Source organism: Narcine bancroftii, chromosome 2 (assembly GCF_036971445.1).
Source record: "Narcine bancroftii isolate sNarBan1 chromosome 2, sNarBan1.hap1, whole genome shotgun sequence".
Lineage (NCBI taxonomy): Eukaryota > Metazoa > Chordata > Chondrichthyes > Torpediniformes > Narcinidae > Narcine > Narcine bancroftii.
Window position 1 is genome coordinate 274,507,699 of NC_091470.1, and position 24,845 is coordinate 274,532,543.

General features: G+C 41.1%; 2 protein-coding genes across 4 annotated transcripts in view; one reads left to right on the forward strand and one right to left on the reverse strand.

Moving 5' to 3' along the window:
• Positions 1-20,082, forward strand: part of gask1a (golgi associated kinase 1A) — a 39,127-nt gene extending 19,045 nt beyond the window's left edge. The window contains exons 3-4 of the mRNA XM_069920970.1: positions 14,034-14,137; positions 19,185-20,082. Coding sequence (XP_069777071.1) covers positions 14,034-14,137; positions 19,185-19,386 — 306 coding nt within the window. The 3' untranslated portion in view covers positions 19,387-20,082. The remainder of the gene's footprint in view (positions 1-14,033; positions 14,138-19,184) is intronic.
• Positions 1-24,845, reverse strand: part of pomgnt2 (protein O-linked mannose N-acetylglucosaminyltransferase 2 (beta 1,4-)) — a 130,948-nt gene that overhangs the window by 25,335 nt on the left and 80,768 nt on the right. The window contains exon 1 of one of the 3 annotated variants that reach the window (XR_011352156.1): positions 23,675-23,845. The exons of the other annotated variants lie outside the window; for them this stretch is intronic. The gene's annotated coding sequence lies outside the window, so the exon portion shown is untranslated. Of the gene's footprint in view, positions 1-23,674; positions 23,846-24,845 lie in introns of those variants that run through there. 3 annotated transcript variants of the gene reach the window in all.

Genomic DNA, 24,845 nt, shown 5'->3' on the forward strand with positions numbered 1-24,845 from the left:
AAAATTATTTCACCATGTTATGTAATGTAAGGCACTCATCCCATCAACTACTTCCTCTCCTTTTCTTACTGGGTATTGTTTAACTGTTGCTCACAAATTGCAAGTGCAATAATTTTGCCCTATACAGTTAATAATTGGTGGGCCATTTTATGGAATGCATCTCACCTGACACTGCACCACATCATCAAATATGACTCCAGTTCTTTGATCAATCTTATATGACCTTTATGTCCAGACCAGTGTAGCTCATCAACAGAAACTTCATTCAACACTCCATGTAAACAGAGGGATTACAAATTCTGGGAACTTGCAATATATGAATTCCCAAAGACTTTGCACCATTGACAAGGCACAAGTTAGATACTTACTGTCCATTTGCCTGGAGGAATGCAGCTCCCACAAGGGGTTTGATACCATACAGAATAAAGCTATCCATCCGATTGTCTCTTCCTTCACAACTTTAAATTTTCACTCCAACACTTCCACATTGTATTTGCTCCATAAAATGTCCTGCAGCAGTTTATTCAAAGGTCTTTGATATCACCTCCTGCCACATAGAAGAGGGGCAGCAGAAAGGTAAGACAGCAATCTGCGACATCTCCAAGTCATTTATGACACTGGCTTGAAGGTTGTTAGCTGTCAGTTTAGTCACTATCCAATGGCAAGGCAGTGCAGAATTCAGAGGACTTGTTTAGCATTCCACCCAAGTTCTCCAGACAATAGGCTGATTTGCAACCATCCCAAATGACAGCAGCACCGAAAATGAGTTGGTGCCTTGGGGTATATTATTGTGACTGCATCTAAAAAGCATTTAAAACGTCATAAGTTGACAGCTCTTGTATTTATAAATATGAGCGATTTGGTAAAGACTTGCTGTTCTCTGTCAAAGTTTGATCTGCTGATGATCTGCCTCAAGCCCAAGCGCAGGAAGTCCCAGATGTCCCAGACCATCAGAGGATGAGGGGAAATTTATTACAGGTTTACAAAATTATGAGGGGTATAGATAGGGTAAATGCAAGCAGAATTTTTTCCACTGAGGTAAGAACTAGAGGACATGGGTTAAGGGTAAAAGGTAAGAATATTTAGAGGAACTTCTTCACTCAGAAGATGGTGGGAGTGTGGAACAAGCTCCCAACAGAGGTGGTAGATGGGGGCTTGATTTTGACATTTAAGAGATTTAATAAGTACATGGATGGGGAGGGTATGGAGGGATATGGTCTGGGTGCAGGTCAATGGGACAAGACAGAATAGTAGTTCAGCACAGACTAGATGGACTGAAGGTCATGTTTCTGTGCTGCAGTGTTCTATGGCTATTGACGCACGTCCAGTAACCTTTGGCACACGTGTGGAATTCAGAGCATATGTGTGCCAAGGCTGTGGGTCACATGTTGGCTTACCTCAGATAAACAACACAGAACCCAACAGGGTTATCTTTGTGAGTCTTTTAGAGAAATATACATGGCAAAAATACTTTCTAGTAAGATGTATCCTGAAGTTTCACTGAAGAACCACATTGAATCTCTATTTCAGTTGTGCATCTGTTGGAAGTATTTACAGTATTCTAAGTTCTGTTTTTCATCCAGTGTGCACATTTTCTATGATATAGCCCAGATTTTTCTATATATGAAAAGTCTGGATTTTCAATCACTTAGGTACAAGTTGAGTTTAATTTCTTGTTCGCATTGATCTTTTATTAAACAAAGCTGCATATTACGCTTGAACTGATAATTTGTGATTCACTTGCAGATGCTTTTTATCAGTATTTCTGAACAAAGGGTTTGACTCTCTTTCTGCAACCAGATTGTTGCACAAAAGCACTTTCACAGAGTCAATGAAAATTTCTTGAGGCCATTCAACCCATTGTATTTATGCTGATTAAAAAAAGAGCTTCCCAACATTCCATCCTTTGAGTTGTTTGTTGTCATGTGTACCAAAATTGAGCAAAAAACTTTATTTAGCAAGCAAGTCAACTCATACTCATGCACAGCAACAACAAGTAGTGCAAGGATAAAATAACAGGATTACAGTAACTCAAAGAGAGCAGGGTGTAGTGTTACAAAGATAAAATGCCGGAGAGAGAGAAAAAAAATGTACAGTTGAAAAGTACATCATCTTTCACCAATGAGAGATCCATTTGAGAGTCTGATAACAGCAGGAACTCTCCTTGAATCAGGAGGTTGTTTTTAAACTCATATCTTCTACCCAATGGTAGAAGAGAATGTGACCAGGGTGGAATGGGTCCTCCAGCTTCCAGCTTACCTGAGGCAGTGCAAGTTATAGATGGATTCATTACGGTACAAATCACATCTCAGGCACTTTTAAAATGTGATAAGAGTTTCTGCCATTTCAGAGCAAGTTCCTCAATCACTTATCCTTCTGGCCATAAAATAACCTAATTTCTTTAATCCTTCTGTGGTAAACCACTGTGATGTATAATTATCTGGTCAAGCATGCCTATTGGCCAGTTGTATCTGTGGCCCCTCCCCTCAGGCTCCTGTATAAAAGTGGCTGTTCCACAGTCCCCTGCAACTTAGTGCAGGACAACTGAACAATAAGGATATGCTATTTTCTCAAGTAAATTAAAGCCCATTGGTTTCTCCACAATAGTCTCCTGAGTGATTGATGGCGCATCACCTTCCATCAATTCTTCAGTTCAATTAAGTTTATTTTCACTTTATATCTAGTACAGTGATGAGGGTTCTTTTGCAAGCTGTCTCATAAATTAAATTCTAGCCTCACACAATCAAATAGAGTAGAAGCATAAGAGCATAGAGTTACAATGAAAATATTAACAATTATCACCAAGCAAGGGCAGCACTGTTATACCCCTGGATTTTGACTTTTCAACAGAAATAGGTTCTTTCTATGCATCCATACCCTTTATCATTTTATATGCTTCAATTACAGTCAGTCTCAGTCCCCTTGGTTCCAAACAAAACAACCTTAGTGTATCCAATCTTTTCTCACAGCCATAATTTTTCAATTCCTCCCACGTCGTGATTTATTCCCTAATGCACTTTCTCTTGAACAACCAAATCTTTTCTCTAAGATGGTGAACAGAACTAGAGGCGGTACCCAAGCTGTGGCCCAATTTTACCATTTATGACAATTTTAAATTTTCAATCACTTATATACAAATCATATTTTTTTCTTGCAGACACACAGGATACTGCAAATGCTGGAATTTGTAGCTGAACACAATCTGCTGAAGGAACACAGCGGGTCGAGAAGCACCAGTGGGAGAAAACAAATGGTTGATGTTTTGAGGGGAAACTCATTATCAACACTGAAGGATTTTGGCTTGAAACGTCATCCATTCTTTTTCTCCCCTTTATGTCGCTTGACCTGCTGAGTTCCTCCAGCAGATTGTGTTCAGATTCACATCAATTTCTTGTTACATTGTTTCCAATTCTAGCATAACCTTCCCATTCTGTTATTGTCTGCTTCAACAAATCAAAGAAAGCATCTTGTACACTTTTGTAACTATGTTATTGATCTTTGTACTGTTCAATAGTCCCCCATTTATTATGTATTCCCTTGTCTTGTTGCACCTCTTTGACTAGTTTGGTAGTGTATGAGGCTATGGACAGACGTGTTGGACGATCCTTCAAGGTCCAAAAAAAACTACCAATCACAGTCAGGACTACAGTGTCATGACACAATCAACAATTAGTCATGCAGTTGTCTGATGTGCAATGATTAATAGCCCTCTGGGTAAAGAAATATTAGTTACAGCACACTTCTCTGAATTCAATTTCATTTCCCATTTTCCTAATCAGTCCATCTCTATTTCAAATGATTTTCATCTCCTTGAGAAAAAAACGGGCTCATTTTTGTATCATCCTCATTATTTCTATCATTGTCCCTACATCTGATGTGAAGTTATTTCTTTACCCAGAGGGCTGTTAATCATTGCACATCAGACAACTGCATGGCTAATTGTGGAGTATAGTCATGACTGTGATTGGTAGTATTTTTGGACCTTAAACAATCGTCCAACACATCTGTCCATAGCCTCATGCTCTACCAAACCAAGGATACCTGTAGATTGGGGTAACAACACCTAATATTCCATTTTGGCACTCTCCAACCAGATGGAATTAACATCGACTTTTCTGGTTTCTGTTACACCAATCCCTGTTCTCCCTCTCTTCCTTAACTCCCTGTCTTCTTTCCTCCAGCTCTCCACTCCCTTCCCTCTCCATACCCAGAGACATCCCCTCTGCTGTTTACAGTTGTTTCCTCCCTCCCTTATCCACCTATTACCTCTTGCCTGTGGGACTGTGCTCCTCCCCCTGCACCTCACCACTTTATTCAGGTGCCTGCCTACATTTTGCTCATACCTTGATGAAGGACTCAAACCCAAAATTTTGGTTCTGTATCTTTATCTTTGCTATTAAAAAAATACACTGTTTGACCTGTTGAGTTTCTTCCGCAATGTGTTTTTACTAGGACAGTGTTGGAAAGTGTTCTGCTAAAAGATCAAATGTGATCTTATTGACTAAAAGAGCAAGATCAGGGTGACTCTTGCTTCTCATGATCCGGCTATATGGGACAGACTTGAGGGACTGCACTTCTCACCTTAATCATCCATTTCAATTTTTGGGGAATATTTTATTTATTTTTTTAAAAATCCAACCATGCAATCAACAAAAACAAGAAAAAATTGAATACAAAGTAAAGGTAATCCCCCACCCTCCCATGAAAAGTTAAGAAAGAAAGACAGTAAGTCCCAAAGAAAAGTGAAGAAGAAAAAAGAAAAGGAAAGAAAAGAGAGGAAAAGAGAAAGAGGGATAGTCAGGGATCCTTTGTGTCTACCCAGAAGTTTCACATTTTATGATTTATCTGGATCTCGAGGGGACGCTAGTGCAGGTCTCGTGGGTGCGATGGGGCACAATTAAAGATTTGCACCTACATTTTGTGGAAATGGCTGCCATATTTTTAAGAACATGACGTACTTATTTCTTAGGTTATAGGTAATCTTCTCAAGGGGAACACAACAACACATTTCCTCATTCCAATGAATTGTACCTAGTAACTTCCGAGTAACCGTGATACATTTTCTGGCCACTGCCAATGCAATCTTGACAAATATTGTTTGATTTTGGGACAACCTCATTTTAAGTCTTATACTGGCAACATTCCCCAGTAAGAATAGTTTTGGGTTCAATGGAAATTGAATTCTTGTAATTTGCTCTAAAGTGTTTCCCCAGATCTACCCCAAAGGGTCTTAGCTTGGAACATGCCCAAGTTGAATGTAAAAAGTTCCTATCTCCTCACTGCACTGATCCGAAATGTATGATTTTAATTTATTTAGTTTTTGCAGTGTGATATCGCTGGTGCAAAAAATTATATTGCATCAATCTGTATCTCAGATTTATTGTATTTGTCATACAGTCCTGACATAAATTGGACCAGCTTTGATCACCAACACTTATATTCAAGTCTGATTCTCATCTCTGTCTAGATTGTTTGAGGGTTCCCATTTGAAGTAAATCAATACATTGCTGAAGTAAATTTCTTGGTGTTTCCCTTTCGAATCAGAATCTCCACATCACTACACTTTGATAAAGTCATTGTCAAGCCCAGTTTATCTTTTAAGTATCCTCGTAACTCAAAGAGCAGAATATTGTATTGTTAGCAATAGCATACTTATTTTTTAATTGTTCAAATGACACAAGTTTCCCCTGCTCATAACAATACTCAAGGAACCTGATTCCTTTTCGGAATCAGATATCTAAAATCTTATTACCCAGTGTTAAGAGTATTAATCTATTCTGAGTCAGGGCTTTTGTTTGGACACTTGCCGGCATTTTCTCATACTTTGATGAAGAGCTCAAGTCCAAAATATCAGTTCTGTATCTTTACCTTTGGTACCTAAAGGACTCGGGTTGACCTGCTGAGCTTCTCCAGCATTTTGTGCTTTTACTTCAACCGTGGTGTCTACAGAATTTTGTGATTTTATTCTGAGTAAGGAGTGTTTTTGGTGATATTCCTCCCTTAGTCCCCATCTGGTAATTTATTTTGCTCCAAATATTAATTATATATTTTAACAAGGGGGCTTCTTTCTTACCAGATATTAATTTTGAGTCCCATTTATATATAAAATCCTCTGTTATCTTCTCTCCCACTTTATGCAATTCTATTTTCACCCATAAAGACTTACCTCCTCCTTCGAATAGAGAGGTAAGAAATTTAGTCTGGGCAGCCCAATAATAATTTTTAAAGTTTGGAAGTTGCAAGCCTCCCAGCTCATATTTCCAGATGAATTTTTCTATAGAGACTCTAGTCATCTTACGTTTCCAAAGACATTTTCTGACATTTAAAAAAATAAACCTCTGAGGCAATGGTATGGGCAACGACTGAAAGAGATATTGTACTCTTGGAAATATATTTATTTTTACACAATTGACTCTACCAACTAGCGTTATTGGCAGAGCCATCCACCTGTTCAAATCTTCAACTTTTTTAAGCAAGGAGAGATACTTAATTTGCATAAATTCTGTAAATTATTCTCTGCTTTAATCCCTAAATATTTTATCCCATTTATCAGCCACTTAAATTGAGTATTTTTTTGACATTGACTATAATCCCCACCTGTAAGCAGCATAATTTCACTTTTATCCCAATGTATTTTATAATCCGAGACTTTCCCATACTCTTTCAGTTTGAGTACAATTTCTGTAATTAAGATACTGGTTCTGTCAAATATATTAATACATCAACTGCAATTAAATTAATCTTGTATTCCTCCTAGTTAACCAGCTAAAGGTTCTATTGCCAACATTCATTTCAATATTGACATAATACATTGATCAACCAATGTGCAGATCCCAGTGGTCCATCTCACCACCAAAGGGAGCCCATCAATCCATAACCTATTCCATGACAGAAAAAGCAATCCAGAATTTTCCACATTGTACACGACCAAGCCAACTAGAGAGGCAAAAGTCCTAGGTTAGAGCAGTGCAAATAAAATGCATGTTCAGAGAGAAAAGGCAGTGTTTGCCAGAAAGTTTTTTTTAATGCAATAATGTGTTAAAGTACAGATTTATGCCCATAGTTTCTCACAGTGATCATGGATCTCAAATATATTGCAGGATATGCTAATTACAGACAGACAAAAACAGATGAATGAACAGGTGCTGCTCTTGACTCTCAGAGTATCACTGCTAAGAAATCAACAGCAGGTTGCTTGCCAATTCTCTTGCACGCATTGGGCAAACACACAAAAATTTAATTTGGTTTTTTGAAATGAGACTAAGCAGCAACATTCTCTCCATTTGAGGAGAAAAATTGAGCATGGGACGCTCAAATGTTAATTTAGCATGGTGATTTAGTGTTAGTTCTTTTCAGACCGTACACTGATGAATGTTTACTGGCCTTGTCTTTAATGCAGCTGCTGTGTTTTGGGAAGAGGTGCTGGCAAATAAACAACTTAATTCAGTGGAAATCATAAGGGAAAAAGTGCTAAGTTATGCAATATCATGGATAGTCCCCTACATAACATGTGGGAGTTCCACAGGCATATAATCATGACTGAAGCCATACAAATTAACAAATTTATCAGTTCACCAGATTGAAAGTTGTGATTCTGCAGCTTGAACCAAGACTCCTAATAAGAGGGACCATAAGAGGTGGGCGTGAGCTGCAAAATATCTCTGTTCCAATTTTGGTCTGCCAAAAGTCCAGGACTTTCCTTCCTTGTGGCCAGTTTATTAAGCCAAAGGCTAGAGGTTTCAGATAATGGGAGGATCGTGACTGCTTCCTGGACAATAAGTGTGAATGCAAAGAACCACAGTTCAGGGAATTTAGGACTGCTCTTCATCTCTACACAATTCCTTGGTGACACTATCCACAGACTTAGGGTCTGATTCCACAGATACAGCATTCATTATCGCTTTTGACCTCAGCTGCCTTTGTGCAGTCTCACAGTTCAGTCAGCTTCAAGTCTGTCATCACTGGGGGGCGGGGGGGGGGGGAATTGTCACGTGATGCTGTAGTATCAGGTTGGAGAACCTAATTCTCCAAAAAAAAGTTTTTAAAAGTGTTAAAAAAGAGATAGAAGGAAAAGAAGAAATAATAATATTTAAAGTAACTGAGAACACCCTGGAGATGTCTCCAAAGAAAGAAAAAGCTGCTGGTGGCTGAAAAGAAAAACAACAGAAACTACAACAAGATAAAGAAGAGAGGCCTGCCTCGAAGATGGATCCGGAAGCTGTTCCAAAGGTAGCAACCCGCTGGAAGAATGAAATGGGAGCATTATCAGAAGAAGGAAGCAGATATAGCCTGCTTCAGCAAGAAAAAGAAACAGGAAGAATCCAATTTTAGTGATGAGGAGATTGTACAGTCAGATGAAGAAGAAATGGTAGGAGAAGAGGAAGAATTAGAAAGAGCCAGGAGACAGATGAAAGTTAGGAAAGATAAAACTGCTAAGTCTTTGAATATACAGAATGTAAATAAGCAAATGATGGTAATGATGAAGGAAATAAAGTCTGTCATCTCTCACAGATTCTTCAGATTGACATCAGAAAGATCTCACCATATTCTGTTCTGCACGATCCTTAACTTGGTTATAGACTCCATGTCCTCCACATCACTGCATCATAAAGTGCTGCATCTTTATCACTTCTGAACTCAGCATAATAACCCAAGACTCAGAGATAATACAGCATAGTAACAGGTCCATCAACCCACTGAGTCTGCACTGGCTATCAACTATCCATCCTACATTAATTCCATTTTATTCTTCACACATTCTCATAAACTTACCTCGGATTCTACCCCTCACCTACACAACAAGGGCAATTTACAGTGATCAATTAAACCTACCAATCCACAAGTCTTTGGATAAGGAAGGAAACCAGAGTACCACATTTATCTTGAACACACAATGTCTCCTTCACCAATACCCCAATATTTATTGATCTCTCCAGATCTCTAAATATTAAATCCCTGTCTTTCTGCTTGGTGTCATCCCATCATCTCAGTGTACTGCACCATTTCTGGATCTTCATCAGCTCTCAATTCTGTTTTTCTCTGATCTAATCTTACAGTCTTTGGCTAGTGAAACTTTTCCCCTGGAATCATTGCCTTGTGGTGGTACGCCATTAGACAGGTGAACCGGCCCCGCTTGTCACGCACATGATCCCTCACATCCAGGACTTTACAGTCAACCTGCATGGTGCGAGGGCATTCTCCAAGGTCAACCTGGTGCGCGGGTATCATGAAATCCTGGTGCACCCAGAGGACATACCCAAAACGGCCATGATCACCCCTTTCACTTGTTCGAGTTTCTACTCATACTGTTCAGGCTCAAAAACGCTGCCCAGCGCCTTATGGACACAGTGGGCAGGGATTTGAATTTCGTATTCATTTACCTGGATGGCATCCTTGTTGCCAACAAAGACCAACCAGGCACAACACAAGTCTCACCTGCACACCCTCTTCTCCCAACTGGCCAATTTCGGCCTAACAATCAATCTGGCCAAATGCCAGTTCGGGAAAGAGTCCATGTAGTTCCTTGGTCATACAATCACGGCCGAAGGAGCTACACCTGCCGCTACGAAGGTCGCTGCAGTCAGGGAGTTCCCACGCCCGGACAACTTCAAGGGACTACAGGAGTTCGCGGGTATGGTCAATTTCTATAACCGCTTCATTCCAGGCGCTGTGCACATCATGCAGCTGCTCTTCACCCTCAGCATGGCCAAAGACAAGACACTCACCTGCAGGGCATTCAAAGCCATGAGAGATGCCCTCGCAAAGGCTACCCTGCTCATCCACCCATGTACCGACCTGCATATGACACTCTCCGTCAATATTAAGAGATCTATGGGTTTGGACCCCAAGATCCCTCTGTTCTTCCACACTGTTAAGAATCCTGCCATTAACCATGTACATTTGCCTTCAGGTTTGACCCTTCAAAATGCATCACTTCACACTAATCTGAATTGAATTTCATCTGCCACTTCTCCTCCCAACTCTGCATCCAGACCATATCCTGTTGTAACCTATGACCATGTTCTACACTATCCACAACTCCTCCGACCTTCGTGTCATCTGCAAAGTTATTGACCCATTTCTCTACTTCTTCAATCAGGTTATTTGTAAAAATCACAAAGACCAGGGGGTCCTATAACAGATCACCATGGAACTCTACTAGTCATTGATCTCCAGGCAAAATACATTTCAGGCTTATTTTTTTTAAACATTAAATTCAAATATCTTCTTTCTTCTTTGGCTTGGCTTCGCGGATGAAGATTTATGGAGGGGTAAATGTCCACGTCAGCCGCAGGCTCGTTTGTGGCTGACAAGTCCGATGCGGGACAGGCAGACACGGTTGCAGCGGTTGCAAAGGAAAATTGGTTGGTTGGGGTTGGGTGTTGGGTTTTCCTCAAATATAATTTGTACATATATGGTCTTTTAATTAGCCTGCCAAAAAGTTAGTTTAATCCAGTTAACCTCTCCATTTCAATTGAACATGATAAAAGTGGAACGAGGATATCATTTGTACATTCGACATAAAGCTTAACTGAAAACATGCTCACCTGGTTATATTTCCTCGGCTGTCTTTAAGAGACTGCACCATGGAGCATTGCTGTGAGTTATGGCTGCTTTTCATATCAGTCTGATTCAATTACCATGGGCTAGTCACTGCCTTTGTGCAGGTGTCACCATCATCTGCTACCGGGGTAGAAATGGCAGTCAGCAAATCAGGGACAATGCACACCTGGGTATCAAAGATCCTTGGATGATCCTCGTAGCATTATTGAAAATCCCCTCATGCCTGTGGCCTTTGTGGGGAAGCTGGATTTGGCAACACAAAGCCAAATAGCAAATGGTTTCACAGCTGTTCATCAGCATGATGAGGTTTCTGTCTGCTCCATGGACTACCACTAGTCATAGCAGGTTTCTCCAAGGTCAGCTGCACAACTTGCTGCATGCTGAACATACAGCACTGACTCTGGTTACTTACTCATTTGCCCATTCTCTTGTCCATTTCAAAGGAACATCAGCTTTCCCTTATCTCTCTGGACCCATTCCTCTTCTTTCCCCTCCCCCACCCTCCTGAGGTGCCTGTCACTTGTACCTTCCTTCTTCCATCCCTTTCCCTTCTTTTCTCCATTCAGAAAGTATCTATCTCAGTCCTCTGGCTTCGACCTGTCACCTCTCAGCTCCTTTCTCTTCTTCATTCACCTATCACCTGCCAGCCCAAGCTCCACCCTTGACTCACCCTTTTATTTGGATGTTTGCCCATTTCTTGCTGTTCCTGATGAAGGGTTTTCATCCCAAGACGATGACTGTCCATTGCCTTCCATGTATGCTGTCTGACCTGCTGAGTTTCTCTAGTATTTTGTGTGTTGCACCAGTTTTAGAATTACGTATTTGACGACAACGACAGAAGTGCATCAAATAAACCTCTCCCATATTTCTGGTGTTGGCTGTGGTTGATAAAAAATCAATTCCATTAATCAACAGGTCCAGTGTTCAGAATATGTAGTGATATCGACAAAGCCATCAAGAATGGAAACCACCAGTCAGGAACGGACACTCAGCAGGCAGGCATCCAAGTAAAGGGAGAGTCAATTAAATGATTAAAGTAAACAAGAAAATCTGTCGAGTGCAATACACGAAAGTGATGCAGAAACACAGCAGGTCACACAGCATCCTTTGAAGGAAAAGGCAGTCAGTATTTCGGGCCTGACCCAGGAATGTGAAAAGTCAGGCAAATGCCTGAATAAAGGTTTGGAGGGGGGAGGGTGGGGGAAGGGAAGCAACACAGGTATACAGTTAAGAGGTAATAGGTGGATGTAAATATGATAATAATGTTTATTGTCTTACACATTGCACAATGTACATGTGCACCAAAATTCTTACTTGTTGCAGCCAAGCAGGTTTAAAAAATAACTAAAAGAAACTACTACAATGCTATACTTAAATGAATTGAAAAGAAATAATAAATACAAAAAATAGATGGATAATAAATATTCGTAGTTATCCTAGTCCAAACAGAAAGGAATTTTGCAATAGGGCAAACAGTCATTTTGTGGTGTTGGTGCAGTCCATGATTAGTGCAACAAGGGGAGGTTCAAGAACGTGGTAACTATTGGAAAGAAACTGTTCTTGAACTTGAACATGCTGAACATCAGGTGTCTGTCCAATGGTAGTAATGAGAAGAGATTGTCACCAAGTTGATGGGTGGAGGGGTGGGGGGTCCTTTACAAAATTGGCTAGCTTCTTGAGGCAGCCCTTCACATGGATGAATTTAATGGGTGGAAGGTATGAGCCTGTGTTGGATGTGGCTGTGTTTGTTACCTTCTGGAGCATTCTGCATTCTTGAGCAGTTGAATTCCCAAATGTGATGCAACCTTTCAGTAAACTTTACTCAATTACATAGTTTAACATAATTTTTGCAATAATATTATTTTGTCAATCTCCTCAACAGACACTATAAAAATAAGATTTCTAATGAGAAATATTACATTTCAATATCCAGGAATTTTGCAAAGCAACAATAACTCAGATACCAGGTTTCTAGGCTAGTTCTTCAGTCCATGATAAATTGTCCAGCGAGAGATTGGATGGATTACAATTCTCACACACCATTCACAGTTCCTTCTTCCTATTCTTATTGTTTGGTGGACAAAAAAAATTGAACTATTTGAATGATCTCATACCCAGCTTCTGTCCTACATAAACTTGAGCTCATCCATTTCCTTATTATTCATGTCCCAGACAAGTCCCATTTCTACCACCTCTCTGGGCCTCCCAGGATGACAATATTTTGTTTTTTAGATTCTCTTCCCTTTTTAAAATCCCTGAATGCTGGTGTTCCTATTTCTGAAATCTTTCCCATGTTGACAACCTTGCAAGATCTCTGCTTCCACGTTGCTGACTGAAATTCTCAAAATTCTCTCTTTTATCTCCTGAAATAACTCATTGTTTAACTTTGTCCGATGACGCTGAGGATCATCCAGGGTTATTTTGCTATTAAAGGTGTCTTCTAAATTCAGGTTGCTGTTGAGGTGGATTCCAGTACATTGCACTGGAAGCATATGGGTTCCAGAGTCTGAGAGGTTGCAGAATTTTCATTGAGAAACAACAGCTAGGATTGTCACAGTTAAAGCCTTGAGGACTAGTATCTGGATTGATAGCTTTAGTCCAGAACCTGGGAATTACTGCATTGCCAGAGATACCACCTTTCAGATGGGACATAAAACTCAAGTTTATCAGGTGAATATATATATAGCCTGCTCATTGTTACCCATATTTATCCTTCTACAGTCTTTACAAGAACAGATAATCTCATTATTATCACATTGTGAAAGCTTACTATATGAAAATTGTCTGAGACATTTCCAACATTAACTACTGCTCAAAAGTATTTAACTGGCTGTGAAATGCAGAGAAGATGTTATACAGAACATCACAACACAATATAGGCCTTTCAGCATATGACGTTATGCCAACCTATACCACAACAATCTAATCTTTCCCCACCTCACACCCTTACTTATCCCTCTATTTTTCTTACATCCATGCAAGGATAAGAGGTGTCTTAATAAAGGTATGTAAGAGGTTCAGGGAGGACAGCCAAGTACCTTATTCCCAGTGTGATGATAGCAAATACCAGAGGTCATCTGTTTAAGGTGAGTTGAAGAAAGTTTTGGGGAGATGTCAGAGGTAGGTTTTTCACTCAGTGAGTGAAGGGTGCCTGGAAATGCATTGTCAGGGCGGCGATAGAGACTGATACAATAGGGACATTCCAAAGACTCTTGTTAGGGATATGGATGTAAGAAAAATGGAGGGTTTTAAGTGTGAGGGAGGGAAGGGTTAGATTGTTGCAGAGGACTTCACAATGTCAGCACAACATTGTGGGCTGAAGGGCCTGTACTACACTGTAATTTTCTAGGTTCTAAGTCTCCAGGGTTAATGAAAAAAAAAATCACCCCTTATGGGATTGGCAGATTAAAGTATTCATTTCTAAACTTGAACTCCTTTTAATTATTAATGGACATAAACTCTTCCACTAGGTTCGTAAAGGCAATCCATCTCAGCTTGTGTACATAGACAATGCAGGAAGGCTTCTCCAGGCTGCAGATAATCTCAACTTCAGATTGTTGGAGGGTATTCATGAGTAAGTATATTCTTGGTTTCATGCACACAAAGTATTCAACAAATATCTATCACTGCTTCCAAATGTAATATTTTTAAAGCTCCTTGGCTGGTGCATTGGCTGTTTCAGTTTCATTCTGCAGTGACAGAAAATAAAAAGTGGCAAAAAGGGAAAAGATGACATTCTCTTGGACTAAATGGGTGTGTGAAGTAGGCAAAGTCATGCCACATATCCAACCACTAGGGGCACAACTGACTGGGCATCGTATACATCTGTGCTTGAAAGTGTGACTCCCACTGCTGTGTCCTTAAGCCATCAGGTTAGTCTATGCTGTGGCCCATGGTTGTGGGGGAGGAGGGGGGGATTTAATGGGGGGGTGGGGACTGGGAAACCCAGACCAGTGCATGGTTGAACACCAGAATGCAGCACTGATGGATGGTGGATGTGGCAAGAGCCGAACAGTCAACTACAAGAGAGTTTGGGTCAAATCATGTCGGATGCCCAGAATGACGTAAAGCAACACAGAAATGATCATTAATAAAACTGCAAAAGAAAAAATTAAGTTCCACGCTGAGAAATAAAACATTATGCAACTGGATTTCTGCTAAGTGGGGTAAAACCACGCAAAAAATAATTTCAGAATCAGAATCTATCGTCATGAACAAGTCATGAAATTCAGTGTTTTGTGGCAGCATCATAGAGCAAATGTACATATTAGAACCATCTTACAACATTATTATCAATAAAAAAATTAAATAGTAGTGCACGAAAAGTAAGGCAGTGTCTTTGGTTCATTGATCATTCAGGAATCTGATGGCAGCGGGGAAGAAGCTGTCCTTGTGCTGTTGAGTGCTTGTCTTTAGGTTCCTGTACATTTTCCCTGATGGTAGTAGAGTGAAGAGGGCATGGCCTGGGTGGTGGGGTCTTTGAGGATAAGACACCACCTCATGTAGATGTCCTCAATGGAGTGATGTCCTGAGAGTTGATGCCTCCATACTAGGCAGTGATGCAACCAGCCAGAGTGCTCTCCATGATGCAGCTATAGAAGTTTCAGAGAGTTTTTGGTGACATACTGAATCTCCTCAGGCACCTCACAAAGTATAGCCGCTGGTGAACCTTCTTTCTGATTACATCAATGTGGAGACTTCAGGACAGATCCTTGGAGATTTTTGACACCCAGGAGTTTGAAGTTCTTGACCTTCTCCACATCTAACCCTCACCACAGTCCAGGCTCCAAACAGGCCTTTCAAGTGAAACAACACATAACTTGTGTATCCGCAGGTTTGATTTGCTGCATCAGGTGCTCCCTTTGTGGCCTTCTCTACATCAGACAGACTGGGCGCAGACTGAGAGATCGTTTCGCTGAGCAGATTTGCTCTGTCTGCATCAGTGACAGGGACTTCCCAGTGGCCAACCATTTCAATTTTGCATCCCACTCCCATGCTTACATATCTGTCCATGGCCTCATGTACTGTCCCACCAAAACTACCTATAAATTGGAGGAGCAACACCTGATTTTCTGTCTGGGCACTCTCCAGCTGGATGATCTTTTTCCAGTTTCTGCTAAACTGCTCTCCTTTCTCCCTCCCTTGCCTTCATTCATCTGCTCTCCACCCCCTTCCCTCTTTATTCACCTTCCTATCCCTCATCTCCTTGTTTACTGCTGTACCCGCCCCCCTGCTACCTTTTTCTTCCTGCCTATGGGACCACGCTCCTTCTCTACCCCTCCCCCCCCAACCATTTTGTTTGTGCGCCTGCTGACATTTTTCCATACCTTATATAACAATTACAGTAGTGAAACAGGCCACCTCAGCCCCTCTAGTCCATACCAATTTAAATGATCTCCTCTAGTCCCACTTGCCTGCATCCTGCCCATAACCCTCCAATCCCTTCACATCCATGCATCTATCCAACTTTATCTTAATGACAAAATTGACCCTGCTGCAACCACCTCTTCCGGAAGGTCATTTCTCTCAGCCACTGAGTGAAGAAGCTCCCTCTCAAGTTACTTCTAAACTTTTGCCTCCTAACCCTTAACTCATGACCCCTCATTCCAATCTCACCTACCCTCAAGGGGAAGAGCCTATTCACATTTACCCTATCTATCCCCCTCATAATTATAAATACCTCTTTCAAATCCCCCCTCAACCTTCTACACTCCAAGGAATAAAGACCCAGTCTAATCAACCTTTCTTTGTATTCTAGATACTGAAATCCAGGCAACATTATAGTAAATCTTCTCTGCACCCTCTCTACCTTATTGATATCCTTCCTATCATTTGGGGACCAGAACTGCACACAGTATTCCAAATTTGGCCTCACCAATGCCTTGAATAGCCTCAACATCACTTCCCAAACCCAAAATGTTGGATACGTCTCTTTATCTTTACTCTGTAAAGGACACTGTTTGACCCACTGAGCTTCTCCAGCATTGTGTTTTTACTTCAACCATGGTGTCTGCAGACTTTTTGTTTTATTCTCAAGAATTTAAATTGTTCACCCTCTCCACCTCTGGATTGTATACATCTGGTTTTCCTTTCCTAAAGTTTAGAATCAGCTCCTTGATCTTGGTGACATTGAGTTGTTGTTAGTACACCATCAGCCAAGTTTTCATTCTCCCTTCTGAATGCTGACTCGTCGCCCCCTTTTATACAACGCACTATGGTGATATCTTTAGCAAACCTGTATATAGTGATGTTGTTGCTGTACTGAGCCACACAGTCATAAGGGTAGAGAAGGGAATGAAATGTGCATTCAAGTGGTGCTTTGGTGCTGATGGAGATTGTGGAGGAGATGTTTTTGCCAATCTGGATTGACTGGGCTCTGGAGGTGAGGAAATCCAGAATCCAATTACACTAGTCGATAGTCATTTAATATGCTCTTCTTGGTTGTTAATGATGAGCAATGCTATACAAACACAGCTTGTCTGGAGATCTGATTGCACTATGGAATGCAGAGATTTAATATTCATTTGGATTTTTGTGATTTACATTGCTCAATCACACAGCTAGTTTGGTTATTAAGTAAGGACATTTTTGAGATATTAAGGCAAGGAGAAGTTGTTTCATCTGCCAACATTCTAAGATGAATGTAACTAAAACAGCTTAATTTATCAAGCCAGCTGTTCAAGCCAATGAAACATGTGGAACAGTGGAATTATTCAAGCACATCTTCATTCAGCCATTATGAGCTTCCTGCCCAAACTGGCTGGACTATATCTGAGCCAGCCTCAAATGACCAACCAAAGGAAGCAATTGAACTGGAATAAACTGAACTCGTGCATCAGGCTCTTCCCTTACTTTTTGTCAAACACCTTTCTGTGACTGACTTTGTTGCATCTTCCTCTGTAGGCTGGCTAACAAAATAGGTAACTGGCTATGGGGACACACAGGAGGTTGCAGATAATGGAATCTGAAGCCAAACACAATGAGCTGGAGGAACACAGCAGGCCAAGCAGCAACTGTGGGAGAAAAAGAATGGATGGCATTTCAAGCCCAAACTCTTTCTTTTAAGGAATCTGAGGATTCCTGATAAAGAATTTCAGTTCAAAATGCCAACCATTCTTTTTCTGCCAAGTAATTACTGTAATGACACAGACCATCTTCCATAGGTTGACATACACTGCTACCTGAACATTCAAGCTCTGGTGTCTACTCACTATTAATGACAAAATGTTCCAAACGAGTTTAGGACGGATACATACACCTGTTAGTACTTTTAAAATCAATTTGATAGCTTTAAAATTGAAAATAAGTCAGTTGTATTTATCTTCACTCGTGGATTCTCAATTCTTCAAATTAAATTGTTTTTGGAGATTTTATAAAACACTTTTCTTTTTCATTTCTCAGGTCTATCCTCTCTAAGAGATAAGAGCAGAATTAGGCCATTTGGCCCATCTCTGCTCTACCATTCTCATCATGTCTGATATATTTTCCCTTTCAACACTATTTTCTGCCTTCTCCTCATAACCTTTGACACCCTTAATACTCAACTTTCACTTCAAATCTACCTACTGATAGCCTCCGCAGCCATCTATGGCAATTCACAGATTCACCTTCTGGCTGAAGGAATTTCTTCCCATCTCTTCTAAGGAGATGTCCTTTTATTCCAAGGCTGTGTCCTCTGGTCTGAGACTCTCCCATTACTTCTCTTCTACACAATGATTATTCTTCAATCTGATTGATTGAAGAGCAGCTCACAGGCCCCAGATTTCTCTGTGCTAAAATGATACCGTAATTATTTTCAGGTTTATGGTAAGCTATCAGAGAATTCCATCCCTTAGCTTTTGGGCCATTGACTGTGGAGGGGTGGGTGATAGCTCAGGTACAATATAAGCACAGGCATTAACCAGTTGTGTCAAATGGTTTGGACTCAATGTCATTACAAAAAATTATCTATGAGGCTGTTGAAGTTCTTTTCTTGTGGGTTTGTTCTTGTTAACTTTAAATGCCATTTTAAACAAAGTCATCCAATTTCTTTTAGTCTTCAGTTGCTTTTGTAGTATCAAAAATATTGGAACAGGTAACTCAGTTATAGAAGAAAATATTCAGACGCTGGGTCGAGTGCAATGTACTAAAGTGCTGTAGAAACTCAACAGGTTACGTAGCATCCACAGGAAGTAAAGCGTAACTAACGTTTCATGCTTGAGCCATCCTGACGAGGGGCTCAGGCCTGAAACATCAACTGCCTTTTACTTCCAAAGGGTTCTGCTATACGTTCTCCAGCACTTTTGTGTATTGCAGAGCAGATTTACTGCACCACTTTTAAAGAGTGGCAAAGGTGATTTGAGAGAGAATTCCAGAGTATAGAAGCTGCATAAGTAAATTAAAACAGCCAAATCAGAGATGTTAAACAATCTTTAAGTGTTCTGGAAATGCAAAGAAGAGCCACATTGGGAATTAAAAAAGGAGATTTTTAAAAAAAATCAATGCTGGACGGGAGCCAGTGGAGATCTGTAAGTGAATGGGTGAATATGGATGCAGGCAGATGATGAAGGATGAGCTGGTTTATAGAAACAGTGACTTAATGCAGTTATCACCTTTAATTATGAAGTTTCTCTGTGTTAAAGGTTTCCTGCGCATGCTGTCGAACTCCTACGGTCTGGCTGCTTAAAGAGCAAGTTGCTGAAGTCCCTGCATTTGGACAAGGAGTTCTGGGACAGTCAGAATGGGATCAAAGGCCTGAAGAAGTTGGTTCAGGTCATAGAGAAAAGGGCTCAGATACTGCTCAGCTACATCCAGAAGAAAAACATCAAATTAGTTCATGACTAATGAGAAGGCAACACATCTGCAGTGACATATTGCTCCAATTGATTGAAACCAGAGTTGGAAAGCTTAGTCGAGATGTTAATTGCAAAATTCTTATGTTACACTCACTGTGGACCTCTTGCAACAGGTGGAAGTCAAATCCACCATTCTATACTTGCTGTCAATTTTGCTTTAATACAGAGATTGCATTGGCTGTTTACCAAATTTTCTCCAAGGCATGCAGCAGCAAAAGACTTTCATTTTGAAAAATCATGGGTCAGTGTCTGGAATGCATTGCCAGGGCAGTGGTGGAGGCTGGTACAATATTGACATTTAAAGACTCCTAGATAAGCACACAAATGTAAAAAAATAGAATGATGTGGGTGTGAGGTAGGGTAACGTTAGATTGTTGTGGAACAAATTACCATGGGTCAGCAAAATATCATGGGCTGAAGGGCCTGTTGTGTGCTACAATGTACCATGTTCAAAATTTCGCATATGCTGGAATTTTGAAATAAGAACAAACACAGAACATTTTGTGTAGTGGTGAGCGTGACACTATTACAGTACCAGTGCCTTGGGTTCGAAACTGGCACTGTCCATAAGGAATATATATGCTCTCCCCTGTGTCTGTGTGGATTTCTTCTGGTGCTCCGGATTCCTTCTGAGATTAGTAAGATAAATTGTTCAGATAGGTCTATTTGGGCAGCACTGACTCATGTGCCAGAATGGTCTATTAGTGTTCTGTAAATTTGTTTATTACTCAGAGTTCGGGGGGGGGGGGGGGGGGGAGACATCATTTTCCAGCTTCGGTGCCACCCATCTCAACCTGGCCCACCTCTCATTGACGGGACATTCAATTGTTGCAGCATTACAAGTGAGGCTCTATCTCGTGGAGGCAGCAAAAGCCTGGTGGATTAACGTTAAAATTTGGTGTTCTGAAAGTTTCATCAACCACCTTAAATCATTCATTCTGTCATTAGTTGTAGTTGGGAATTAAGAATTTTAAACAACTCAAACACCTTAGCCCTCAGCCTCATAAGGCCAGAGCTGCTCACGTATTCTGCTTGGTACAGAGAGGGATGTTGACAGGGACTACACAAAGACCAATCTTCTGATGCAGCAAAATAACTGATTGAAGAGTGATTGAAGGAACAGTGGAATTCAGTCCTTCTCAGAGAGAAGCTATCAGTAAAAGACCCCTATCGAAGGGAGAAATGTTAATACAAACTACAAGGGAAGGAGGGTCTGGAAACAGAAATTCCCTTTTGTACTCAGTCAAACTTCTGAGAAGCTCACATCACATGAAATATAATTTGACTTCGAGCTCTTCAGGAACTTCCTGACTCTGGCCCTTGCAGAACAATTGACAGGCTGTGGTGATACAGCAGGGGCCAATCTGTGTACCTGCAGAAGAGGACAAGGCAACACCTGGCCAGATGTCAATCAGCCGACCTTAATGGACCAAGCCCCACCCAGTCGGCTGCCAAACACCCTCCGGGATATAAGCTAGATCCAGCCGCTCGAGTTCAGTCTCAGAGCTTGCACAGCATTCTCACAGCCAACTCTGTGTAAGTTTAATAAAGCCTGTTGAACAGACTTTATGTTTGTGTGTCTGCTTTCTGTTCGATAGTGCAACACACAGGCATGCCTATTTCCCTATTGCTTTATCTCTCTACATCAAGTTCTTCTCACAATGGCAAGATTTGGACCAGAAATCAGTTAGAGCAAGGTTCCTAGTATTAGTGATCTTGCCAATCCAGCTCCTCACAACAGAATTAGTTAGGATTACTGCAGCATATACATTTCAGCTTTAGCTCTAATATTTTTGGATATGTGAGACAATGGAGATAGTTTAGGCAATTAAAACAGACTCACAACAAAACTTTCACTAACTTTTATCTGCTGTCATTACTTTGGCCACATTTGGAATAGGGATTACGATTGTAAACATCCCTCACAACTCTTTTGAAAGAGGAGTGATGGGGCTGCTAAATTACCTCTCAACACAGCTGAGCCTACTTGAGTTTTTCAGGTTCATGGTATATTCATATACAGTAGTGGGAACGTGAATGAACTCGGAGGAGAAGGCAACCTCTGCTTTGCTTAAAAACCTGCTGCCTCCTTCTGTAAGCATACAGGAACTATGGAGTTTGCTGCTGACATTGAGTGGGAAAGGGGATAACGATGGAGGTGGCGTGAGTTGATAGCAAAGTCTCATACGTCAACATTGAGACTATGTCACTTCAACATTGGGGGACTAAATATGGCTGTCTGCTCAGCACAATTAACAGTCTTGTTACATCATTACCAATAATCCCTCTCAGGGGCTATGACTGGAGTGCTACAAAAGAAAACACTGCAGATGGTGCAAGGATGAAGTAAAAATAGAGAATTCTGGGAAGACTCTGGAGATCAGGCAACATTTGTGGAGAGAGAAAAACATGTTTCAAATTAATAAGAGTACATCAATAATTGCAAAGAAAGAAGGGAGACAACCAAAAGTAAAGTCTACAATGGGGTGGAAGTTGGATAGGTTATAAAAAGGATGAAGGTAGGTGATTAAATGTGGTGGTCATAGGGCATACATTGGAACAAATCTTTGACCAGAGGAGTGTAAAGGCCAAATAATTAACAGAGGAAGGTGCAATGAACTCTGGAATCTGAAATGTGGTCGTGTCTGACCTCCTTTGTACTCAGAACTTATAAGAGATGGAAAGTTAAAGAGACGCTGACAGGAAGCCCAGGCCATGTTTTCCAACTGAATGTTAACAAGAAGTTGACAGTTGCTGGAGTATTAGAACAACACACACAAAAGCGCTGGAGACACTCAGCGGGTCAGACAGCACCCATGGAAAGCAATAGGCAGTTGACATTTTGAGCCTGAGCCCTTCTTCAGGTGTGCCGAAGGGTTCAAGCCCGAAATATTAACTGCCGTCTGACTTGATGAATTCCTCTAGCACTTTTGTGTTAACTTTCCAAATGAATGCAGTACAAGTTTTCCTTAAACCAGTCACTCAATGTGTTAGTTCTCCTGTGTGGGGGAAATTACATTCTGAGCTGTGAATGTTACACACTAAATTGTAGCAAGTTCAAGTAAAGTTGTATCACCTGGACAGAATGTGTGGGTCCCTGGGAAGTAGAAGCAGTGGAGCAATAAGGTTGATATTGCATGTCTTGAATGGGAAGGTGCTGTGGTGAGAACAAGTCTAATGGCTGGGTTGGTGGAATTAAACTGTTATTTCAGGATTCTGAACAGGGAGAGGAGGGGAATGCCAAGTGCTGGTATCAAGTTGGAGGCATTGGACATCGCAAAGGCTAATGCACTGAACCTGCAGCCTTGCGGATTCAAAAAAGACTGCAAATTGCATCTGGATTCTTCGAAAGAGGGAAGCAGAGTGCAGGAATGGAATACGATCAAAGTTCCTGTGAAAGAGGGATATTCACTGTTCAGGGAAAAGGAGTCTTGTGGATCTTTTTTCAAGACAATGCTTTCAGTTTCTGTTGTTGGTGGAATCTCAATCCTTACATATATCACAACGCTGGTGGAAGTCCTAGAACGCTTCCACCAGCGTTGTCTCCGCTCCATCCTCAACATCCATTGGAGCGCTTTCATCCCTAACGTCGAAGTACTCGAGATGGCAGAGGTCGACAGCATCGAGTCCACGCTGCTGAAGATCCAGCTGCACTGGATGGGTCACGTCTCCAGAATGGAGGACCATCGCCTTCCCAAGATCGTGTTATATGGCGAGCTCTCCACTGGCCACCGTGACAGAGGTGCACCAAAGAAAAGGTACAAGGACTGCCTAAAGAAATCTCTTGGTGCCTGCCACATTGACCACCGCCAGTGGGCTGATAACGCCTCAAACCGTACATCTTGGCGCCTCACAGTTTGGCGGGCAGCAACCTCCTTTGAAGAAGACCGCAGAGCCCACCTCACTGACAAAAGGCAAAGGAGGAAAAACCCAACACCCAACCCCAACCAACCAATTTTCCCCTGCAACCGCTGCAACCGTGTCTGCCTGTCCCGCATCGGACTTGTCAGCCACAAACGAGCCTGCAGCTGACGTGGACTTTTTACCCCCTCCATAAATCTTCGTCCGCGAAGCCAAGCCAAAGACATATATCACAGTCAAGTGCAGGTGCGATACACAAATGAGGCAAGGATCAGATGCAAGGGGATGTCACCTTTTTGCTGTTCACTCTACAAGGGAAGAAGTTACATCCAGAGCACGTGGCCAAGAAAGTTCAGCCCACTGAAATTACTGGCCTTTCAGAGCATACTTACAATGTATATGACAATAAATATTACCGTTATCATTCTACTGCTAGACCCAGTTTCAGATGGTGGATAGAGGTTGGTGTTTCCTTCAGGTTTTAATTGATGCTGGAGAGTTTTGAAATTAAAATTGTAAATAGATTTTAAATAGATTTTGTGCTTCTTTTTATCTCTTGAATCCTTATTTTGTTGCTTTGGTTCTCTCTCTATACCTGGCATTGGTTCGCATTCACCTAACCTAAATTACACTTCATCCTCACACTATTATGTCACAATCCATCCATCTGATTGATTATGCCCTTTGTCTTTTAATGAAGTCCTGTATTCCCCTGAAAGGATATATAGCCACTCAAATTTCCACCAAATAACCTCACAAAAAACAAAATTGAAACCTAATTGTGCAAGGGCAAGTTGAAATAAATGCAATTGTGTTAGTTTTGTTCTGGCAAGACATCCAACAGTGACACTACCAATTTATAGACAGTGGGAATGTAATTGTTATGTGATCTGTTTGTCTAGATTGCCCAGAATTAATCATTATTTGTAAGATTTTGATTTACTCATGTTGAAATTTGTTATGGCACTGAGGTGAAAAGATGGAAGGGGAACATTAGGTTAAAAAGACAGATGAGACGGGTAAGCAGAGCGCGGGGGTGGGGGGGGGGTGTTGGTGGGTGGTGAGTGCAAACCTCTTCCCAGATCACCAGTGGAGGGGGGTGGTGGAGGTGGTGATATCGCCCCTTCCCAGACCACCAGGAACAATAGGGGTAGAGAAGGCAAATCCTTTTACAGACCACCAATGGGGGGGGTGGGGTGGGGAGGTGGTGAGTACAAACCCCTTCCCAGACAACCACTGGAGAGGGGTACTGGTGAGCTCACCCCTTTCCAGCTCATCAAAGGGATTTTTCTTTGGTGGAAATTGTTTTTAAAAATTTGTTTTTGTCATCAAATTTATAGCGTTTTACATATTACTTGTTTATTTTTCTGTAATACTTGTCTTTGTTAAGGACCCATTGGTTGAGAAATACTGCTTTATATCAACCAGTGTTATATTCTCAGGGACTCCTTTATATGTTGGCTTCTGAGGATCATGATGTTTCCAGCATGGTCAGCAGTTAATGCTGATACCTAACTATTTTTGAAGAATTACAAGTTTTCTGGCCAAGGTACTCTCACAACACTGTTGAGTGGAGACTTTCAGGAA